The 21,449-nt window shown below is 45.6% G+C and overlaps 1 protein-coding gene across 1 annotated transcript; it reads left to right on the forward strand.

Moving 5' to 3' along the window:
• Positions 1-1,176: 1,176 nt before the first annotated feature.
• nol4la (nucleolar protein 4-like a) lies at positions 1,177-21,174 on the forward strand. The gene is made up of 11 exons (XM_068335641.1): positions 1,177-1,549; positions 9,791-9,946; positions 13,538-13,649; positions 15,064-15,173; positions 16,932-17,073; positions 17,790-18,088; positions 18,167-18,352; positions 18,641-18,829; positions 18,931-19,050; positions 19,166-19,355; positions 19,901-21,174. The coding sequence occupies exons 1-11, from the start codon at positions 1,208-1,210 to the stop codon at positions 20,128-20,130; spliced, it is 2,076 nt and encodes a 691-aa protein (XP_068191742.1). The 5' UTR covers positions 1,177-1,207; the 3' UTR covers positions 20,131-21,174.
• The last annotated feature ends 275 nt before the right edge of the window (positions 21,175-21,449 follow it).

Below are 21,449 nucleotides of genomic sequence, written 5' to 3' on the forward strand. Positions count from 1 at the left end.
CTTATCCCGCTTATGTCAATAATGACAAACTAAATTAAATAGGTGTGAATATTTTAATTTGTTGTTTACTGTGACAGATGTTGAGAATTTAAATCACCTTAACCGTCCCCAGACAAACTTCCATTCTCAAATCACACAAAAGCTTACGCCTTTGGATAAAATTACAAGAAGGAAAAAGATTTGAAAGAGATTTTTTTTTTAAACGTCCCAGTTTTCTCAACAGGTTATTTGTCCACGCATCACTGACCACCTGTTTTACCAGTTTCCTTTGCAGAATGAGTTTTCGTTCGCAGTGTTTTCCAGCACATTCTTCATAAGGGAGAAAATAAATTCTGCCCCCACCCTCTCACCTTCCACGTCTCCAAATCGGACATTTTCTCTCTGCGTCTGAGCAACATGCAAACGGCAGTCTTTGCTGCAAATCGAGCCCGTGTGGCGCAGATGTGGGTGCGCTTTTGCGGGACAAAGAGCAGACAGTGCAGCGCGAATCGCATTCAAACAGGTGTGAGGAGCGGAGACAATCCCAGGTGGCGCATGCTGATCGGATATGTGGCAGTGTAGGAACAGGTTTTGAGCATCTTTACGCTTTTTTTTTTTTGAAGCGTTGAGCAACCCGCATCCGAAAATAGGGTTGGCTGTTGAAAAGTAGGTCGGTGGGAACTGAGAGCGACGTATTTCCCCCCCCTCTTTTGACTGTTATTTGTTCTTAAGCGATGATCAGGGTTTTTTCCAGCCGACCGTTTGGTGAAGAGCGTTTTTACGCACAGGTGGAAGAGAAACCCGCGCAGCGCACTGTAGGACAGCCCCCCTCTCCGCGCCTCAGCGCATGATGTGAGGAAGTGACATTTCTCACCGCTGCGTGTCGGGACAGCACTGCTCCTCTGCAAACAGGTGTGCTACTGTCCGGATCACTTTCGCTGGGAAACAACCAGGAGGTCGCGTCCCAAATCTTGAACCAAGCCTCCTTTGGACGCGGGACAGCGGGTACCACGGGAGGAGAATCGACCGGTTCAAGTCTTTTTCTTTATTAGCCTGGGCTGTTTGAACGGGTTCAGTTTGCGAGGGGGAAAGAGAGAGAGAGAGAGAGAGAGAGAGAGAGAGAGAGAGAGAGAGAGAGAGAGAGAGAGAGAGAGAGAGAGAGAGAGAGAGAGAGAGAGAGAGAGAGAGGGAGAGAGAGAGAGGGAGAGAGAGAGGGAACGAGGGAGCGATGGCAACGAAAAAGGCGTGCGTTGATGCACCCAAAAGGAGCCGGAGTCCGGTCGTGTTAGAGGCGGAGATGTTCAGTGAATTTCAGGACTGGTGTCTCCGGACATATGGAGACTCCGGGAAAACAAAGACGGTCACCCGGCGAAAATACAACAAAATCATGCAGACACTGTTGCAGAACGACGAGTCGGATGGCGTTTATATCGACAACAGCCACATCAACGCAAAATTTAAATTTTGGGTGAAGTCTAAAGGATTTCAGGTCGGGACCAACGTTTTGGGAGAGCACAACAAGAAAGGAGCCCCGGGGAAACCCGTTCTATATGTCCCGGTCAAGTCAACGGTAAAGTGTGTGTTTGTGTGTGTGTGTGTGTGTGTGTATGTGTGTGTGTGTGTGTGTATGTGTGTGTGTGTATTTGTCAGAGAGAGAGAACGTGCGTGTACACGTGCACGAGATGTCCCGCTGCCGTCTTTAAGTTGTCATAATTTCCGGATGCCCGCATGAATCAGTCACATGAATAAAACGACAACTTGTCGATGTTTTGTCGTCCCGGATCGCGTCCTGATCTTTATAAAGCTCCACTTTGTCCATATCCCAACCAGAACAGCCCTATACTCTCATCCCTTGCTGCCATAGCAACGCCGGTGCCTCCTGGCAATCGCAGTTGTAAAAGGTAGACTATCGCGCACAGCCATCTCTCCAGTGAGGCTGAAGTCCTGTCAGAGGCGCACTGCCGGGCGGACAGCACCAGATCATTGATTATTGACTATATGGTGTTGGACCGTGATGTGCGGGGTCTCGTGTGGCGTGATACGGTGATGCCGTATGCGCGCGTCCGGATGCAAAGGCATGTTGGTGGGGTTAGGGTACGTCAGGGGTCTCCGGTGTGCTCCCCCATGGCGCTGGAGGATATCACGGCCGGTTTAGAAGATGTCAGGATGACCTTTTCTGCTTTGGGTTTGATTGTCAGGGATTCATCACATCGACGCGCCCTCGCTGTCCCATCCCAAACAAGCGGCGGGGACAGTGTCCGCGCATCCCCACGGCTCATTTGTCTTCATTCCAGAGACCAAGACAGGGTTAAACTGTAACAGGGATGTTATATTTTTATTTTGAAAATTAAAAAAAAAAAAAAAAAATCCGTCAGTCTGAGTCTCGCTGTTTGCGCGACACTTTTCATTGTCCTGGTCTGGATGCGGATGGGTTCTCAGCCACTCGTTGCTCTGGCAACACCTGTGTAGCCCAGGATAGTCTGCCTCTGTCGCATTTCATCGTGTTCGTACCGAGATGAAGCTCTTTTAACCTCAGCTAGAGAAACGTTTTAAAACGTTTTTTTTCCCCTCTCTTCTTCTTCAATGTTTTTGATGGACGTGGGCATCTGTGCGTAATTGGTGACCACGTGAGGGGCTGTGGCGGAAACAAAAGGGTCCGCTCGGGACCGATCGCCCGACAAACGCCCATAGTTAGTGCTCCAGGACTTCACTTCCACGCGTCTGTGGAACGATGGGGGTGATGGAGCCGCGCGTCCTGCTACTGATGGGGTTAACCCGCATGTTCCCGTTTCGACAAAGATCGCCAAAATACACACGTATACATGTCGGAACTGTCAGCGGTGGCCCGGCTGCTCCCCTGGAGTGCGCGTGCGCAGGTTCGTGCGCGTTCATGTGGTGTTTGGGCCCCTGCTGTGCCAGCTAGGAGACAACCACCATTTTAAATGATCGCCTTCGGGGAACGCCCCCCCCCCACACACACACGCCATCACCACCATCACCATCATCCGTCCTCCTGGGACAGACTCTCCCTGGACCTCAGGAGCAGAAACACCTTTCTGTTCAGATACAGCCATCGTGAGTCAGTCCATCCATCCTCTGATAGTGGTTGGATGGTTCCGATCCCTCCACAGGTGCTACGCCTGTGTGAACGCACAGATTTTAGGCCTCCCCTATAACTACCTTTATAAAAGTCTAATCCCCTCTCGACGTTGCGTTCCCTCTGGGTAAGAGGGCAGACGTGATGTGTCTCTGCAGGTGCAGATGGTGCCTGAAATGTGTTGTTGACCAGCTTTTGTCTGCGGGGTCCTGCGAATTCGTCTTCACGTATACATTCCTACATGTCGTCTCCAGCGTGTGCATTGGCGTAAACGCTCTCAAGGCCAGACGGTTTCCCTGTGAGGTCCATTTAACAGCAGCTGAGCTGATAGAATTGTGAGGTTATGCTAAACCAGTGCTCACTGTTTTTCTGTATCTCCCATCACCAGGCGGGGGGAGACTCCCCCCTGACTCAGTTCTACTTGGGGACATTTAAACAACAAGCAAAAGCATCATCCGACACAAGTGGCTTCTAATGATGAGTCAGAGAAGAGAATTCAACCAATTTACATGCATGTGACTATTAGAAAGCAAGGTTTTTGATTCAGCATCCGTGTGCTTTTATAAATAGAATGTCACGGGCCCGGGTGGAGAAGTGACACACACACGAACAGACGTACGAACGCACACAATGGTCACTGCCTCCTCATGCGGCTGCAGGGCCGGGGGCGTGTCTCTGGAGCTGGAGCATTGGAAGCCCCCGCTGCAGCTGCTCCCAGGGTGTGCCAAGTTTCTGTATGGGGGCAGGCATGGGGCTAAATGACGGGAGGCTGGGTGGGGGTTGGGACGGTGGCGGCTGATGTGCAGACAGAGAAGGTCTCTTCTATGTGTCATTGAAGCATACAAGGCGGCTTCAGTGTGTGATGGGACAGAAAGGCAGGGCACGGCGTCGATGCCTTCTTTTCAAGTCAGAATTATGTTCTTTATGCGTCCGTCTCCGTCCTTTTGTCTGTCATCTCGTCCTGCCTCTGCACAACTCAGAGCCCTCGCAGCGCTCAGAGAATCCAGCAGCACTCAGCGTGGAGATGCAACCTCGTTTGGTTCTCATTATGTCCTGATTAGAGGATGCTACAGAGGAGGAGGGGAATGGGACCAGAAACAGACGTGGAGATGCACCACAGAATCGCACACAAGACTTTCACCCAGACGATGGAGTCTGAGCGCAGCCAAATATCAAAGAAATGCTTAATCGTCCGGTGTCGTTCCCTTTCAGTTGAAAAGCACGTTGTAGTGTTAGCTGATGCCTTTTTTGTTACATCATCTGAAATCTTTAAAAATGAACGTTCATCTGTACACAAAATAAATATGTACACAAGTGCACATATGTAAAAGTTGCAAAGGTAACAAATAAAAGTAAAGATTTACATTTTAACTCCTAAATTTAACTCAGACACCAGGGTTAAAAAGAGTTTCAAGGTAAAACGTGTTAAAAGCTTATTGATCTGCAGGAAATACCAATTATTTATTACTTACCACTATCTAGATGAATTATTTGGTTTCCACGGTTTCTCAAAGCTCAGATTGATGTGTTGGCCACCCAATGAAACTAGAGGAGTGACAATACAAAACAGTAATAACATATTGAAATATTCAACCAATTAGTTCCATATTTTCAGGAAAAAAACTGATCAAATAACAAATTTTTGCAGCTCCATTGGCGAGTATCAAATCTATTTCACACCCCCCCCAAAAATAAAAATAATTAAATAGTATTCTCTTTCCAGCCTCTCAAATAGGCTGTAAGTGAACCAAGCGTGTTTGAAGACGCTACCTCATGCTTAGATTAAAACAGGACTTATTTTAGAATTTCATCGACAAAACCGTTCATTACTAAACAATAAGCCTCATCCTCGTTGATAAAGACAGCTGATAACAGCCACAGGGCAGGAGCAAATTAAACCAGACTGCCCCAGCGAAAGGTCTTCAGAAGAGAGGATTTAATGATGCTATCAGTTTGGTTTCATTCAGGACGTCCCCTCTTTGTAGGGAAAGAAGAACCCACAACTCATAATCTGTGTCTGGGAAAATGGGCCCTAAATGTTTGTGCCTCAGCGTCAGCAGGGAAGAGGAACATCATTACTATCTGATTAATTAGTCCACATTTCCCCTGAGAGCTCCTCTTTTGTGGCAGGGCCATAGAGTCAAAAGAATACTACCCGTATTATTCAACAGCATTTGCATTAATGCTTTTTTTTGTGTGCGTGTTTTTTGCAGAGTGTATCTCTGGTTTCTCGGTCCGCTCGGCCTTTTTTGTTTCAAACCTCTCCGGCGGCACTCATTAGATGAATCGTGGCTGACGCTCGTAGTTTTGAAAGCTCTCCATCCCAAACCAGACTCAGGTCGTCTCGTCTGTCATGACGCAGCGATGGACCGGCTCCAGAAAGAAACGACTTCATGCCAATGTGTTCATTCCAGACGTTATGCTGCTATTAATGGGTGGTGAAATTCATCTATCCCTGCATGTATGTGGTAGTTTTGTCTGCGCTTGTACAAAGAGGGGGTCGCTGATCGCATGCTCCGCGTTTCCTCCCTTCAGCACCCTCTGTTGCCATGGAGAGACCATTCTTTGCTTTCCCATAGGAGGAGAAATTAACACCATTTTTAACTGGCCCGGGGGCCTCCCCCCTGTGTGGGAGATAGTCTGAGTCCTGCTCCACACACTTACAAACACACACACACACTGTTGTTTCATTTTTAATACTTTCACCGGGACAGATTTTACCGAAGTGGGACATTGGGATAAAAGACTGAAAATGGTGAGAGGGTGTGCTGGATGTGTGTTTCATTTACACACCACTTTGCGCGTCTGGAGAGTCGACAGCAGAGGTGTGTGTCAGCCGGGGGAGTCCGACGGTGTCTCCAGGTCGGTGGGACGTTGGATACGTCACACATTCTGTCAAATGACGTTCACACATGGATGCCAGACAGAAGGAAGGAGCTCAGTGCACCTGATCTGGATTTGATGACAAGTGTTTTTAGGTGGGGGAGGAGAGAAGGGGGGGGATGATGGTGAAAGAATAACGACAGGTTGGGTTTCAACAAGAAACCTTTAGACGTCAAAACAACGATTTTGTTACAACGAGGGTGTTGCTCACGTTGTCTTGCTTCTTTTTTTTGTTAATAGTTTCATTTTCATTTTCAGTGGAGCTGGTCGCCATAGCGATGCCAGATAAACATACCAACACGTAATTTCTTACTAGAGAACAAGGTTCACATTTAAAGCAAAACCGACCGCGTCTGTTTCGTCTTTACGTTTGTCCAATCTCGCAGTGACGATGCACCATAATGACAATCTTTCTTGACCAATCAGCTGTCAGCAGTGATGCCAAGATTGCATTTGGTATTGCCTTTGCTTGTGTGGAACCTGGTCAGAGGCAGTCCCAAAAACAGCACCTGGTACCGGGTCAGGAGAGCCGATACATCTGTGTGACAGGATCTCCGTTCCTTTTTTGAGCCCAGAGTAGTCAGTATGGTTTTTGATATGTGCATGGAGAGGATGTCCAAACTTAAAGCATTTTCCATACTATAAGGCGCACTGTATTATAAGGCGCACATTCAATTAAATTTTTTAGTCTATAATTTATTTCATACATAAGGCGCAAAGGTTATAAGGCGCACTGCAGGTTTATGGGAACTATATAGGCTTTTAGGTGCGCCTTATAGTGCGGAAAATACTGTAAGTAGAAAACTAATAAAATTAGATTTGTGGAAAAAGCTTATTGTAATAAATAAATGCGTAAAATCTGGTGATGCTAGAATGTATAGTTTGGGTCTCCGACAGACATGACCATCATTGTTTTACCTTGATTTTCCTGCCGGGGAAGGCTGAAGGATGTGGAGGTAATCACATGTTTTATCCCAGTTTTCCTGTCACATGAAGATTTATTTATGAGACACACACACACACACACACACACACACACACACACACACACACACACACACACACACACACACACACACATACACACACACAGCCTGTTAAATTTACGTGTCCATTAACCAGTTAATAGATTTACAGAGTGGAGACAGGCCTTTAAAAGATGACCTGTTGTCACATCTGTGGTGAGATAATCTGAGTCATGAGTGCTGTTGACACAGCCATCTTTACTCCCTACTTGCTGGATGCACACACACAAAGTACCTGCACATGTGTCGCCGCCGCCGCCGCTCTTCAGGCTACTTTCCCTATGAAATAAAATCGGACTTTTAAAGTTAAGTGTGAATCTAATTTAGGATCTTTGGTTGTTGGGTGAGCGCTGTAGCTCATATTTTTGGCGCCATCCGTCTCTTCTTTTACGTTTTTCCAGCCCCTTCCTGTCACCCAGCTGCTTCTCGTGAACCCCCCCCCTCCCTCCCTCCACCACCACCACCACCTCCTCCTCCTCATCATCCCCTCCCCACCTCCTCCTCCTGACCTGGCTGTGTGCAGGACTGCTCCTCTCTCCCCTCTCTGCTACAGCGTGCGCGACTGCCAGCGGGGGTGGGGGCAGCCGACTCAACCCCTCCAGTCTCCTAGCAACAGAGCGGTTTGGTGCGGGACAGGGTATGGGGGCTGGTTGTACAGTGGCTGGCGAAGAGCAAAGTCCTACAGGATTAGAAAGATAGAGAGAAGGAGGAAAGGAGAAGAAGGAGGGTGAGACTTTTGTGTTGTTGGCAATTAGGGATGCTGACACGTCTCCTTTGCTCTTTAAAACGGCACGCTGCCGGTGAGACGTAATATCTACAGCGCTGTTCAACAGCTGTTCTCCTCCGAGATGCTTCAGCTGCAAGCGCTGCCTGTTAGACACATACTGCACTTAAACACACATAAAAACACACGAACGAAGCGCGCCGTTGTTGAGGTGAATGTTTAACTCTCTGTTGACTTGCGTTGAGAAACTAAAGGGCTTAAGGGCACCGAAAAGGCCTTTGGGTGGAAGGATAGATGGTGGCGAGTGATGGATATTATTACTTGAGGCGTAGCGGTACCCAGCAGAAGGGCGAGATTAATCAGTGAGGAAAATAATCAGCAGCATTTGAAAATTAATTCAAGCGAAAGTGAAAGCATTCAGCAGTTCCAGCAATTTAGAAGCAGCTTTTCTTTGCTTTGTACGTTTATACAGGGAAAATCCTCGGGGTTGAGTCTCGACTAAAGACATTTCACGACCTCGCCTCGACTTTAAGCACGAAAATGATCCATAAATTTCAGGCTTAGACAAAAGCGTCTCAGATTTTAGCTTCAGACTTCACCAGAATCAGCCAGTCTTACCTCCAGGTCTAACAATGATGGGACTCAAATATGATACGCTCCCTACGGTGGGGCTTCTCATTGGAGAATAGCTTCCCAGCAGAATATCCGGTGTGTATGCTGGATATTTTGTTGGGGGTAGAATTCACTGGAGGATGCTGCTGCGGTGTGGGTGCGCTGCACACCCCACAGTTGTATGAGATTATCTAAATCCAGCGTGAATGGACCTGACACCATTGTCCCAAACAGCAGCAGCAGCAGCAGCGGCGGCGGCGGCTGGTGATGTCACCAGGAGAAAGATGATAATACCACCAGGTTCCATAGATTACAGTTGTGATGATGAGGTGGAGGATTGCTATTACCTCATTTATTATCATTAAATTTAGCCCAAACTGACAGGGGAGAGTGACTAGAAAGAGAAAAAGGGGAGAGAGGGCCAGATTAAAACAAACCCGCTCTGTGAGCTGGTTTTAGTTGCCATGGCAACGATCATTACCTCGCACTTGGGAGAGCAGGAGCAAGGAGAGAGATGAGGAGGAGGGGGGAGAAAGAAAGGAAGGCAGGAAGGAAGACGGGACAGAGATCTGGGATGAAGGCATGGAGGCAGGAGGGATGAGGTAGTTGAGGAAAAATGAGAAAATGAAATGTCAGATTCCAGGAACAGTGCAGAAATGTCAAGGAGACGATGGAGAAAAAAAAAGTGTGATTCCTCAGTGCCAGGGGGAAACTTTTTGAACTCCGGACCCCCTCTCGCTCAGACAAGAAAAGATCACTCCCCATCTAGAACCCAATCTCCAGAAAATGTCAGCGCCTGTTTCATATGTGCAAGGGCTTAAAATTTTTTTTAATGAAATGCGAAAATTCTTTCTTTTCCACGTTATGCTCCCTGGGACGCTAAATATCAGCCGGTGCAGAAATAAAAACACAAGATGCAAACTGTTGATTGTGTGTTTAGGAGGGAACAAGGTTTACTCTGAGGAAATGATGGATGCTGAAAGGACAGGAAAGCCCCACGTGCGCAGGAGGCCGTTGTCCTGGCGATTCCACTTGTGCTGCCTGTCACGTGACCCTTTGCCCAGCACACCTGCCTGGGAGAAATCAGTGGCAGTTTCTATGGCGACAGGGTCAGCTGCAAGAGCGCCAGAGGTGGTGGTAGGAGGGACTGATGGTCCTGAACAGAGTGTTGCGTGTTATTTTTAAACATTGCAGAGATGATGTGATGGCCGGACCAAGACTTGTTCACCTGAGAGGGAGCCGCCTGAGGCGGAATGATTGCCACAGGAGGGCTGGCTGTAACAAGGTCTTTTTGGGTTGCATTTCAGTGCTGGTGAGAACACCATGAGCTTGACTGCCTGTGATCACATGACCCATGAATCACACTCAGAGTGACCAGATGCGTGCAGGAATCTCCAATTGCAGATCTGCATCATCCCCGTAAGCCTGAGGTGGGACAGTCAGCTCAACTCCTGTGTTTGTCTGTTTCAGTGTTCAGATGGAAACTCGGCCCAAGATAATTCCTCCCTGAAGCGCGTAGCGGTGGTAGAAGACTTCTTTGACATCATCTACGCCATGCATGTGGAGATGGGTGCCGACCCTGGCAGAGCGCCCAAACATGCAGGCCAAAAGAAGACCTACAAAGCGGTGGGTAACCATCTCTTAGCATCTCTTTTTAAATACACAGACTGCTGACAGGAAAGTCAACCCACACTGATATTTTTAAGCCACAGCCAAAAACGTTTTTGTCTGACTTATGAGATCTTTGCCAAAAAAAAAAAAAAAGAACAAATAAATAGACCATACTGAAATTTATATTTACTTTAGACCATGGGTGTCAAACTCCTATTCATCAAGGGACACATCAGCATAATGGCTGTCCTCAAAGGGCCAAATGTAACAAATAAATGTAACTCAATGCAACTCAATTTAATGTAAAATGAATGTAACTACTCCTTAATGTTAAATAGCTCTTGAATTTATTACTTATTGAAGTTGCAAACATTACACTTACAGGGAAAAAATGTTTGCTTGATGCTCTGTTATATTTGTCAGATTATGAAACCCACATAACTCCATCAATTAAAGATCAAATTATCCAAGTGAATGAAGAAAAATAACATCAGACACAAGTTAGAACATTAACTATTTTCAAAAAGTTTTTGTCTGAGTTAAAATGGGCTTAATTACTGCATTGTGGGAAATGTAGTGCTGGTCAAAGCACACTTTTGACCTATTTATTTTTAGACACTCTGACCTTTTATGCTCTCGCGGGCCACATAAAATGATGTGGCGGGCCACAATTGGCCCCCGGGCCTTGATTTTGACACGACTTATAGAGGATCATTTATGATGCGTCAATTTTACGGAAACGGATACGTCAGTCCGGAAATGGGAGTACCCGGTAATACTGTACTTCCATTCGTCATTTACGTCAGAATTAATAAAATCCCAGTGGGACAATGAAGCCTCAGAAGTTTCGACAACAAATATATTGCAAAGGCTGAAGGAGATTTTTACAAAAGCCCCTGTAAATATTAAAAAAGCGGAAGTAATAATGTAGTCGGCTATTCGCTGTGAGGCCTTCAGGGACATCGAGACGAGCGGGTTTTTCATGACACTTTTTCTTCATTGTATTTAAATAATCCTTTTGCCTTGCTTGAATTGTTTCTATCATCCTTAAACACTCATCGTATGTTCACAAACACATACTAGAGTCACATTCATCTTTAATCTATTTTGTAATGTTGACGATAAATGGTTAAAAAAGTATACAAGGTTTACCTTCCCCGGTGGCAGGACGGCCTCCTCCTCCCAAAATTGTTGATATCTCCAGGTGAATTTATTTTGTTTTAGCAGTTAACTTTTGCCAGTTGCTTTTTCAAATCTCGTTTGTGGGTTGTACATATAAATTGTCAAAGTGTCACTTTATTACAAAGTGGGCGCAATTACTACCTGTGCTGCTGCCACAATTACACACTCGTAATGTTTATACGGAAGAGCGAGGGGCAATAAAACGGAGCTGAAGAGCTAACATCAATGCTAACAGTTCAGCGAGGCTTGTAGGCTAAAAAAATAAATTAAAATGACGTCATGCTGCGTTCAGGTAAATCGGACATGTGGAAAGAAATAACAAGATCGACGCGTGTGATATGATTCTTGACTAATTAGTAAAGTTGCTAGAATTCCAGAGATGTATAATCATTGATATTTACCTACAAATTTACATGGTTATCTATTAATATGTCTAATAATTAGGGTTTCTGATATGATGACGTCATCATAGATTTTTCCTAGGAGAATCCAAGATTGGGAATCAGGAGTTTAAAGCCTCTTCTTAAAGCCTCAGTAAACATATTTAAATTCTTTAGGAGTAGTGTTTCACATGTTCATCATCTCATATAAGTTTAGCATTTTTAATATTAGCTAATTATTACTTACCAACTTGCTAAGACTTATATGACCACTATACTTTTGTAATTATTTAATAAAATGTTGGACAAATTGGTATTATAATTTGTTATTAAATGAAAGCTTTACCAAAGGAAAATTTACTTCAGCCTTTTTCTATGGGAAATGAAATTTCTGACTAAATTTCAGATTAAAAAAAGAAAATCTGCTTGTGTGGAGATGCCGTATTAACACATTATGCCCAAAAAATTCATTTTCATTTAACCAAAAAGCCCCAGCATGTCATATTGTAAATGAACACAATTCTAGCCAATATCATAGCCAACCATTTTAGCCCTGAAGTATCTGAACATCTTGTTCATTCAGATATTTGATATCCTTAGGGGAGAAGCTTTGGTGATCCTCTGACTTTTCCTCCAACACCAACTGTTCTTTGTTTCAATTTGCCCAATAAGTGCCACATTTACATCGGCTATTTTGACATGAATAAAATTAAGAAAAGATGGTAATTGATCTTTGTGCTGTTGTGTTGCACATTGGCTCACAGAAAAGTCAGTGCTGCGCTAAATTTAAAGATCTTTTACAGGGTCCTTTTTTGACACAAGTCTTCCCTTGGATTGATAAAGCATGCATTGATGACGGAAACATAAAAATTACAGCACTCAGACAACAGACTCCATTTATTTTGTGTGAAAAAATGTGCCTAATGAAATCCCAATATTACTTTTGTGTTTGAAAAGAAAGGAGTGGAAAGTGAGGTTGTAATTATTCAGACTATCTAAATGCCATTAACTAAAGAAAGACACTACAGAGATAATTTTTCCTATGAAAGACACAAGGTTATTTTTTTTACTCTCATTTTAACATCAGGAGTTACCAAGGGAACCGTATACCACCTTTACCAGGAAAACAAAGTATTTGCGGAACAAAGGCAGTGCCTGGGTTTTCATAGTAAACGAGGTGTGGTCTCGGGTCGCGTCTGGTGTCTTCACAGAATGAGAGGCTTGCTACATAGCTTTAGTGCAGTGTTGGGGGGTTTATCAGGACTTTAGTACTCATCCTCTCCTCCCTCCCGCCCCTGAGGTTTAAAAAAAAAAAATCACGGAGCCAATTCCCCCTGCCCTGTAGAGAGGTTCTGTCACGTCTCATAGAGTGTACCCTTTTGAGGAGGCAGCATCACTGGGGCAGGGCATAATATGGAACTGTCACTGTGGCCTTCTGGGAGGTGCATGCTCCTCTGGGTGGCCTTTCCCTCTCAGCTGCCTCAAGGGGTTAGGAGGGATGGGCAAAGAGGATGGGGAGCTGTGGCAGTGGTGATGTCGGCGGGCCAGTGGGGGTGGGCACCCCTGCTGCCTCTCCATGGTCACGTGAAGGTCGCATTTTATTTACAGGGAAACGCCAGAGGGGGTGAGGAGAGTGGGAGGGTGGCACAGGAGTGGCAACCAAAAGAGGAAGAAGACCGAGAATGAGAGAGAGGGGTATAGATATGAGCCGACTGCACCTGAGAGTGCAGTGAGACGGAAGAAAAAGATGACAAACAGCACTTGCATTTTAGGATATCAAAGCAGAAATATGTAGAGGGGTGCAGCTGGAATTAGGCCATCCGAAGACATGAGAGATCGCCTCGAGGGAGGATTCCTCCTCATGCCACGCTGAGATAACACACAATCACTGACCCCAAACATTCACACATGCACACAAAAACACAACAAGGAAAAAAAACAAACACCTGCATATATTTTGAGTTTCACCTGAGCCATATCTGCTTTTTTTTCTTCTTTTTTTTTTGCCTTAACAACAATCTCCTTTGCTCGCTCCCCGGCACAGATAGCAGAAACCTATGCCTTCCTACCCAGAGAGGCGGTGACTCGGTTCCTAATGAGCTGTGGAGAGTGTCAGAAGAGGATGCACATCAATCCCAGCACGGCAGAGTTCAAAGGTAACGGCGCACGATCACATCTGACCCGTAGATGGCTCGCTATTTCTGCAACCATCATTAACTCATGTATGCTATTTTTGAGATTAACCTTTAAGAGTGGATCATTCTAATTACTAATAACCATTTTTGCAGTGCATGCTGAGAAGGTTTAAAACATTCATGCTTCTACTACAGCAACCAGACAGGATCGTTTCATCCTGATATTTGGAGAAATGTTCTTTTCTGTGAGTTTTTGGTTGATGTCTGAATGGCAAACACGGTAAATTCTCCTGTCAGGCGTTGAATATGAGCTCATATGATGTTAGGTATTTATGTGTTGAAGAGTTTTATAGTAAAAACCCTCATGAATAAAACATTTTGTGTGTATCTATCACTGACATGATGTAACAAAGACTCAAGAGGACCACATCTCTGGGACTGTCGACCTAGGAAAACGATGTCAGAATCCCCCTAGTGGCCTGTATGCGCACTGCAGACTGCTCACTGTCAAGTGATTCAGGTGTTGCATGCAGTCGAGGGAAGTGCTTGTATTTCTACCTTTGGCAATGTATTGCAGCAATTCTACCTCACTAAAAGATTAATTCAAAGAAGAAGCAAAGCGATAATTCCCAGAGGGGTTTAGTGCAAGAACAAAAAACTGGTGGTCATGTATTTATTTATTGGTATACTGTTCCTTCCTCTGGTTAAAGCCTGCCAGTGCTGTAAACCAGAAGAAGTTAGTTGCAGATTCCTGGTCTGACAATTTGCATCCAACCTAACTTCTCAGAGTCATAACACAGACACATCTTGGCAAACACATCTTATCTGCTGTCAGTTATTTATCACTGAAATACTTAAATACAGAAAGGACTGAAGTACTCAAATGAAGCAGACATAATTCACTCGCAATTAGATTCATCTGCTTGCTTCTATAATTTTATGACCCCTGCCAACATGTTTGTGTTTTCACCACTGTTTCTTTGTTGGACTGTTTGGCAGGATGATACAAAAACTACTGAACACATTTCCATGGGTCAATGGGTTTAAATCAGAATTTTGGCGTATATCCTAAATTTCCTCTCAGGATTGGTCACACATTTATTTAACCATGTCTCTCAAAAAGGGATTTAATGAGTTTTTTCACTTGCTTTAAGATGTGTTCCCAAGGAATAATTATGTTAGTCAAAAAAGTCTTGCATATTTATGGGTTGGTATGTGTGCAAATTCCTGATCTACAAAATTTGATAATTGCTGTCACAAATCCATTAACCTTAAATGATGCTCGCTTGGCCGAGAGTTTGATTTTGGATAAGACTTGATTAAATTAAAGGAGGCCGTTGGGGCTTGAGGAGGAGGTGTGGGCTTGGCATTCTCGTCGGACATTAAGTCATCATTATTTCTCGTAACTGGCCTCCTTTCTTGCTTCCTTTGTCAGAAAATGACAGACCAACCTCACTGGTCCCGGACCTCATCGATTACAACATGCCCCTTACTGCCACCTACCTGAAGCAAATGAAACTGCAGTGCATGACAGCCACCGAGAGAGTAAGTGTTCCTCTATTAATATACGTTTCTGACGTGTGTGAATAAAAACAATGCGTATCTACATGTGTATTTGTCCTGAATACACAAATAATTACCATAGGCAGGAACGCAGTCGCAATAACACACCCCACCGCTTAAATTCACAATTAAACAACCTGAGCCGGCTTTCTTCCGGGAGGAGGAGCTAATAAAGCCTCTTTGCTGAGTGACGTCACTGGCGAGGCCGCGCCCATGTGTGGCCGTGACAGAAGCGCTCTGACGGAGACGCTGACAGGGACCGCTGTCAATAAAAGTGCGCTTTGCGGTCCTCGATCGTGATGATGTCGACTTCTCTCACGCATAATTAGGATTATCCGCAACAATGACCCAGACTGTGATTCACCGGTGAGTAGAAATTAACAAATGCTAAGATTGTTGGCTGCATCTGCGCGCAGAAGGGAAACGAGCAGGACAATTATTTAATAATTAATCACCACACATGGTTATTCCAGTGTTGTAAGAGACTTGTAGTAATTTGTTCCGTATCCTTGGTACTTGTTCCGCTGACAAAAGCGTAAAATCTGCTGCTGCAACCACCTCCCAACTCTTTGTAGGTTGTTCTGCTGAACTTCGGTGATTCTTAGGACACAGCTTCTCCTTCCGATTTTGGTTTTTATGGAAAAAGAAGCAAATCTCCAGATAAAAATTATCTGCAGTGCATATGTCTGCCTCAGTTTGGAAAACAAGAAAAAGATTTTTCTATTCTAAAATGTTTGAGTATTTATCACGGATTGGTTCTTTTGAAAGATGGACCTAGTTTCTCAAAGTAAGTCCCCATAATTTCATCAATGATATTATTTCCTTAAAGCTTAGACGTTAATGATGCACCATTAAAACTATAATTAGAGCCTCTTCTCTCCTCCGTCGCTGTCTCCATCTCTTTAATGCTCACTTGGTACCTAATGGAGCTGCCACTGAGCATTTTGGTCGCCCTCGAAGCCTCTTACAGAGGGACGGATGCTTATTCCCAGGAGTTCAGGCCCATGTCTGTGCTCTAGTGGGGGGAATGATGAGATGACGAGGTGCATTTCTGCTCTGTTTCCATCGCGGAAGTTTTGCTCCCTTCTGCCAGCTGACACATGATGGCGTTCACGCAGGTCAAAGAGAAGTCACCATTTACATCCTGTGTTGCTCTGCAGCTCAGCGCCAGTCTGAAACGTCTCTGCGGTTCAGCAGATGCTATCATTTTTTGAATAGTTCCAGAGATTATTCCACCCTACTTTGCTAATCCTTACTCCCACGGTTTACCCATACTCGTATTTCACCACAACAGGAATCTTTTTGGTCTTTATGTAACAGAATTAAAAAATGCTGAAGCTCGTGGAAGCATGATTTAAGAGAGAGGCTCCAGCTTTTCCCATTTCATTTTTTGCTAGCAGCCTCCAGCATCTTATATTAAGAGCCAAATCGAGACAATCTCCATTAAGGGTGAGTTCACAAATTAATGACACTGAAAGTGTTATCAGTTGCTCTAATTGTTTCTGCATTGGAGGGGAATCTTCTGCAGCTGCTTTTAATGTATGTGAAGCAGGACAAAAACCAAAAAGCTTTTATTTTGTGCTAAAATACACACTTAATTTGCCTGATTTGTTAACCTTGCTCCTCGAGGATCCGTTGAACAACTGATGCTTTGGAAAAGTAGGATCGACTTTACAAACTCCGGAGAGAATTTTTTTTGTCAAACGGCTGAAGTTCATTCTCTTTCTTGTCTCCCATCAGGATGACAGTTCCGTGAGCAGCGAGGACATGACCAGCGCTGAGCCCACATGGGTCACCGGCGAGCAGCCCCCAGTGCCTGAGCCCAGCCCGACCAATGGGGACAGAGTCAGCAACCCCACAGCCGCCGTTAAGGAAGAGGACGGTAAGGATAACTGCTCTTGTGGCCTACTCGATTTTATTTACATCTAGAAATGGGAGGTAAACTACACCGGCTACAGATTGGTGCACAGGAAACAGCTTGCCCCCCTCCGTTCTTAGTGGACTAATCCTAAAAATCCAGTTTTACAGGGGGTGGGACAGGACCGCAGCCCCCAGTCCATTGTGCACCACCTCTCTCTCAGGGTACAGGGCTTAGCGAAGTAGGACAAAGGCCGACGGTAACCTTCACAGATTAGGGACCGCCGCAGAAAAGACTGAAAATAGGGCAAGTCATCAAAAGTGAGAAGTAATCACTGGGAATAGGAGTAAACAGAACATATGTGGAAAACATCCCAGTAAAATGGTTACACGGCTGTAAATTGGGTTAAAAAGCAGGAAGTGAAGGCTCCCTTCCCCCATCAGTTCCTCCTCGTCCTCGTCTCCATCCCTCATCAGTTACAACGGCTAAGATTTCCCCTTTCTACACTAACTTTTATTTATCCTGACAGCCGACCTCGATATTCATTAACAGTTTCAAAAAGCAACAACACGAGGCAGGAAGTCCCATCCCCCTGTCGTTACGCACCCACTCCGCTGCCGTCCAGGACAGAAATAGTCCCTATTGTAGTAAACAAACCCACATTTATGTAAATGACGGCGAACATCCGCGCAGCTCATCTCTGAACCTGCGTGTTCATCCCGTCCTGTTGCTCTTGTCAGATGACGACTCCTTGGAGAGCGGTGGCGGCGGTGGCGGCGGCGGCGCCAACAGGCTGCCGGCCCTCGCGTCCCCGGAGGTGCTGGCCGTGGGTGGGAACCCCCCAGATGGCGGGGAGGTGACAGAGAATGGGTTGGGTGCTCCCCTTGACTTCAGCACCACCTCGCCCCTGTCCTCCTCAGAGGATCAGCAGCCGGTCAATCTCAGCGACAGACTGCTGCCGGCGGGGAGCTCCTCGCCAAACTCCTACCCCGTGGACCCCAACAGGAAGTACCCCCTAAAACCAGAGTACCCCAACAAGGTAAGAGGCTCTTTTTAGTATTTTAGCTTCAACTATATGCCTGTATCTCCTTTAAAAAATGTGTGTCTGTGCTTCCAGTCGCCTCCTTACAGCTCAGGGAGCTACGACTCTGTGAAGACGGAACTGAGCATGAGCGCCGAGGACTTGACCTCCAGTCGGGCGCAGATGATCGACGACGACGACGACGATCACGACGATCACGATGACAGCGACAAAATCAATGACGCTGAGGGGATGGACCCAGAGAGACTCAAAGCCTTTAATGTAAGCAGCCTGTGTGTTTAAGTTCATTTAGATCAGAATAAATTATGGGATGCTCTTGTAGAAATTTTGCCCTGAACATGAATAATGACGCCTGATCACCTCCCCCTCTTTATCCTCTCTTCCTCCACTCCTCCTCTAACGCTCCCCCCCATCCGCCGTCTTCCCTTCCTTCCCTTTTGTTTTCAACTCTCACACCCCTCGCTCTCCACCCCGCACCCCTCCACTCCCACCCTCATTTTTCTGCTCTACATCCCACCGTTCCCCTCCCCCTCTTCATGCCCCTGTCAGATGTTTGTGCGTCTGTTCGTGGATGAGAATCTGGATCGCATGGTGCCCATATCCAAACAGCCCAAGGAGAAGATCCAGGCCATCATCGAGTCCTGCAGCCGCCAGTTTCCGGAGTTCCAGGAACGCTCACGCAAACGCATCCGCACCTACCTCAAATCCTGTCGGCGCATGAAAAAAGGCGGTTTGGAGGTGGAGATTGTTTCAGTTCAGCATATAGACATGAATTCCAAGTGTTTTAAATGATCATAATATGTTAAAAAAAAAAAATCCTCGCTGACCCTTGTCGCCAGATACGGCCCACGCCTCCTCACCTCACCTCCGCTATGGCTGAGAACATCCTCGCTGCCGCGTGCGACAGCGAAAGTCGAAACGCTGCCAAGAGGATGCGACTCGACGTTTACCAAGCTACGGTAAAAAAAATCTTGGCAGCTGATGCGTGTGACAACCAGGCATCATTAACACCAAGCTGCTGAAAATAAACTACAGCATTCCAGCTAAAAGTGAAAAACATTTGATTCCTCACAGGACGAGCCCACCTCTGTCGACAAACCCAACTCGAGGGACCCGGCGTCCGTGACCCCGTCAGGGTTCTCCATCTCCAGCGCAGCTTTTACCCAAGACCAGCTCTACACCAACGGAGGCCTGAACTACAGCCTGCGGGGTTACGGGACCGTCAGCGGCAACCAGCAGAGCTCCGGAGCTGCACAAACCAACGGTGAGAAACTTCTACCGATATGTGTATCCAGAGGAAGAGGATATTCAAAACACAGTTTGTGTAATAGAAGGATAGTAAACACAAATACAAAAACGCTTTCCTCGCATTCAAGTCTCCATCCCGGAAAGGAACACTAAACACACTAAGGATGAAGAGGACAGGAAGTGTGAAGCAAAATGACAGAAAATGGATAAAGGAAACAGGAAACGGATTAACAACAATGAACCTACAAAATAAGATCAAAACATGGACCTGTAGAAGTATGTGACATCCAAATGCTCTATTTCATTAACTAGCAAGAAGGAATCAACTCTTCCTTCAGATACTGAGCTCCTGTTCAGTGCAATAAGTGATTGGATGGTTTTAGCTGCACAGGAAACACATCATATCAGTATAAAAAGATTTGTCAGATTAAACATCATTATGCTTCCTGACACTATTTTAAATGCATTGTAAAAACAGAAAAAAACAACATTTATTTCTGACAGAATAGGCATGTGTTTGTTTCATTTGTGTTAAATCCTCACTGTCGGCTGTGTTTGCAGGTCCCACAGATCTAAGTATGAAGTCAATCGGACCAAACTCCTCCTCCTCCTCCTCCTCCTCCAGCGCCAACAGCCACGGTCAGGGAGGAGGAGGGGGCGGAGCTTCGGCTCAGCTCAGCCCCCCGGAGGTGACGGCGGTGAGGCAGCTCATCGCGGGATACCGGGAGTCTGCCGCCTTCCTGCTCCGCTCGGCGGACGAACTGGAAAACCTGATCCTGCAGCAGAACTGAGCCGGAGGCGTCGTCTCCTCCGCTCTCTGTCGCATTCGTTTAGGCAGACTCGCATACAAAGACACAAATGTTCACCGATTGATACTGCAGTGCACAGCAGGTCCTGTAGGTACGGATCTTTACTTATTCCCTCAAGTTTATGTATTTGGGCCGGAACATATCACATGCTGAAAGATGTTTATTTATGCATTCGGCTCACTTTGACCTTAGTGCCCTGTTATCAGTAGCCGTTCATCCCAGTCCCGTTCATTTTACGACTTCAACCTCCATTTCGTCTCAGGAAGCGATGATCTATGCCACTTTTGGTTCGTTTGTGCAGATGTCGTCAAATTATTAGGTGTGATTTTTAGCGTCGCGTAGCTTGTAAAGTTTTGCTGTGGCATGATTTGATCGGGTCGATTCCAAAAACGACAGCGCTCTCCAAACTCGCGTCTGCATTGCTTTCTCAAGGGGCATAGATGAACCGTTGCTCAACCCACCGACCTGCTGACCTCAACAGCTGCTGATGGACACGCTGACGTAGTTACGCTCAAAAAAATATAGAGGAAAAGAAAAACAAGGCAGTGTTTGTCGGTTTTCACCTGTCGCTTGAAGTCGATCACTTTACCTCGGTCCGGCTCCGTTGGAGATCCTTAAGCGCTCATCACCCAACAAAATTTAAGTTATTGTAGGAGATTTCTATCACGGGCCATTTATCATTACTTGAAGGCTTTTGAGATGCATTGGTGTGAAAATTTAAATGACAGACAACAGTCAGGGAAAAAAAAAAAAAGGAGATTAATATATTGTTCGTACTCTTGCTACTGGAATAGTGGAAAAAGGTGCAATATGGAAGATAATCAGTAATGGTGTTCTTACTGAAACGACTCTGTCAGACTCTGCTGAAGGATTTTAAGGCAAAAATGGGGGAAGAATTCACCGTAACCTCCTCCCGCTCGAACCGCCAAGTTGTAAAAAAGAAAAAAGAAAAAAAAGACAAAAAGATATGATCCCATGCAGCATTGTAGCTAATTTCAATGTTGTTGTTTGTTGTGAATACCGATCTTTATTGCTGACCTCATGACTGAGGCACTTTCATGTATCCGTAGTGGTTAAAGGAAGTGGGACCTGACAGAAAAATGAGACTTAGTGTTGCACGTTTTTTTTTCCTTTAAAGTGATTTTGGGGTTCATGTTGTGAAGGAATCGTTCTGTGAGTGCTCTTTGAGTTAAAAACGGGCACATCGAGCTCACGTGCATCCCCACCCTCCCCCTATAACACCCCCCCCCCCACATATTGTCCGTTTGGCTTTAATGGAGGCATCGCAGACAAAAGAAACG

The sequence above is a fragment of the Antennarius striatus genome, chromosome 2 (genome assembly GCF_040054535.1).
Source record: "Antennarius striatus isolate MH-2024 chromosome 2, ASM4005453v1, whole genome shotgun sequence".
NCBI lineage: Eukaryota > Metazoa > Chordata > Actinopteri > Lophiiformes > Antennariidae > Antennarius > Antennarius striatus.

What these genes read in the sequence shown, in the direction of transcription:
- nol4la (XM_068335641.1), top strand. Translation starts at nt 1,208, where the DNA reads ATGGCAACGAAAAAGGCGTGCGTTGATGCACCCAAAAGGAGCCGGAGT. An exon ending in ATGTCCCGGTCAAGTCAACG is followed by an intron (nt 1,550 to 9,790) that starts GTAAAGTGTGTG and finishes TGTCTGTTTCAG; the next exon opens with TGTTCAGATGGAAACTCGGC. An exon ending in CAGCACGGCAGAGTTCAAAG is followed by an intron (nt 13,650 to 15,063) that starts GTAACGGCGCAC and finishes TTCCTTTGTCAG; the next exon opens with AAAATGACAGACCAACCTCA.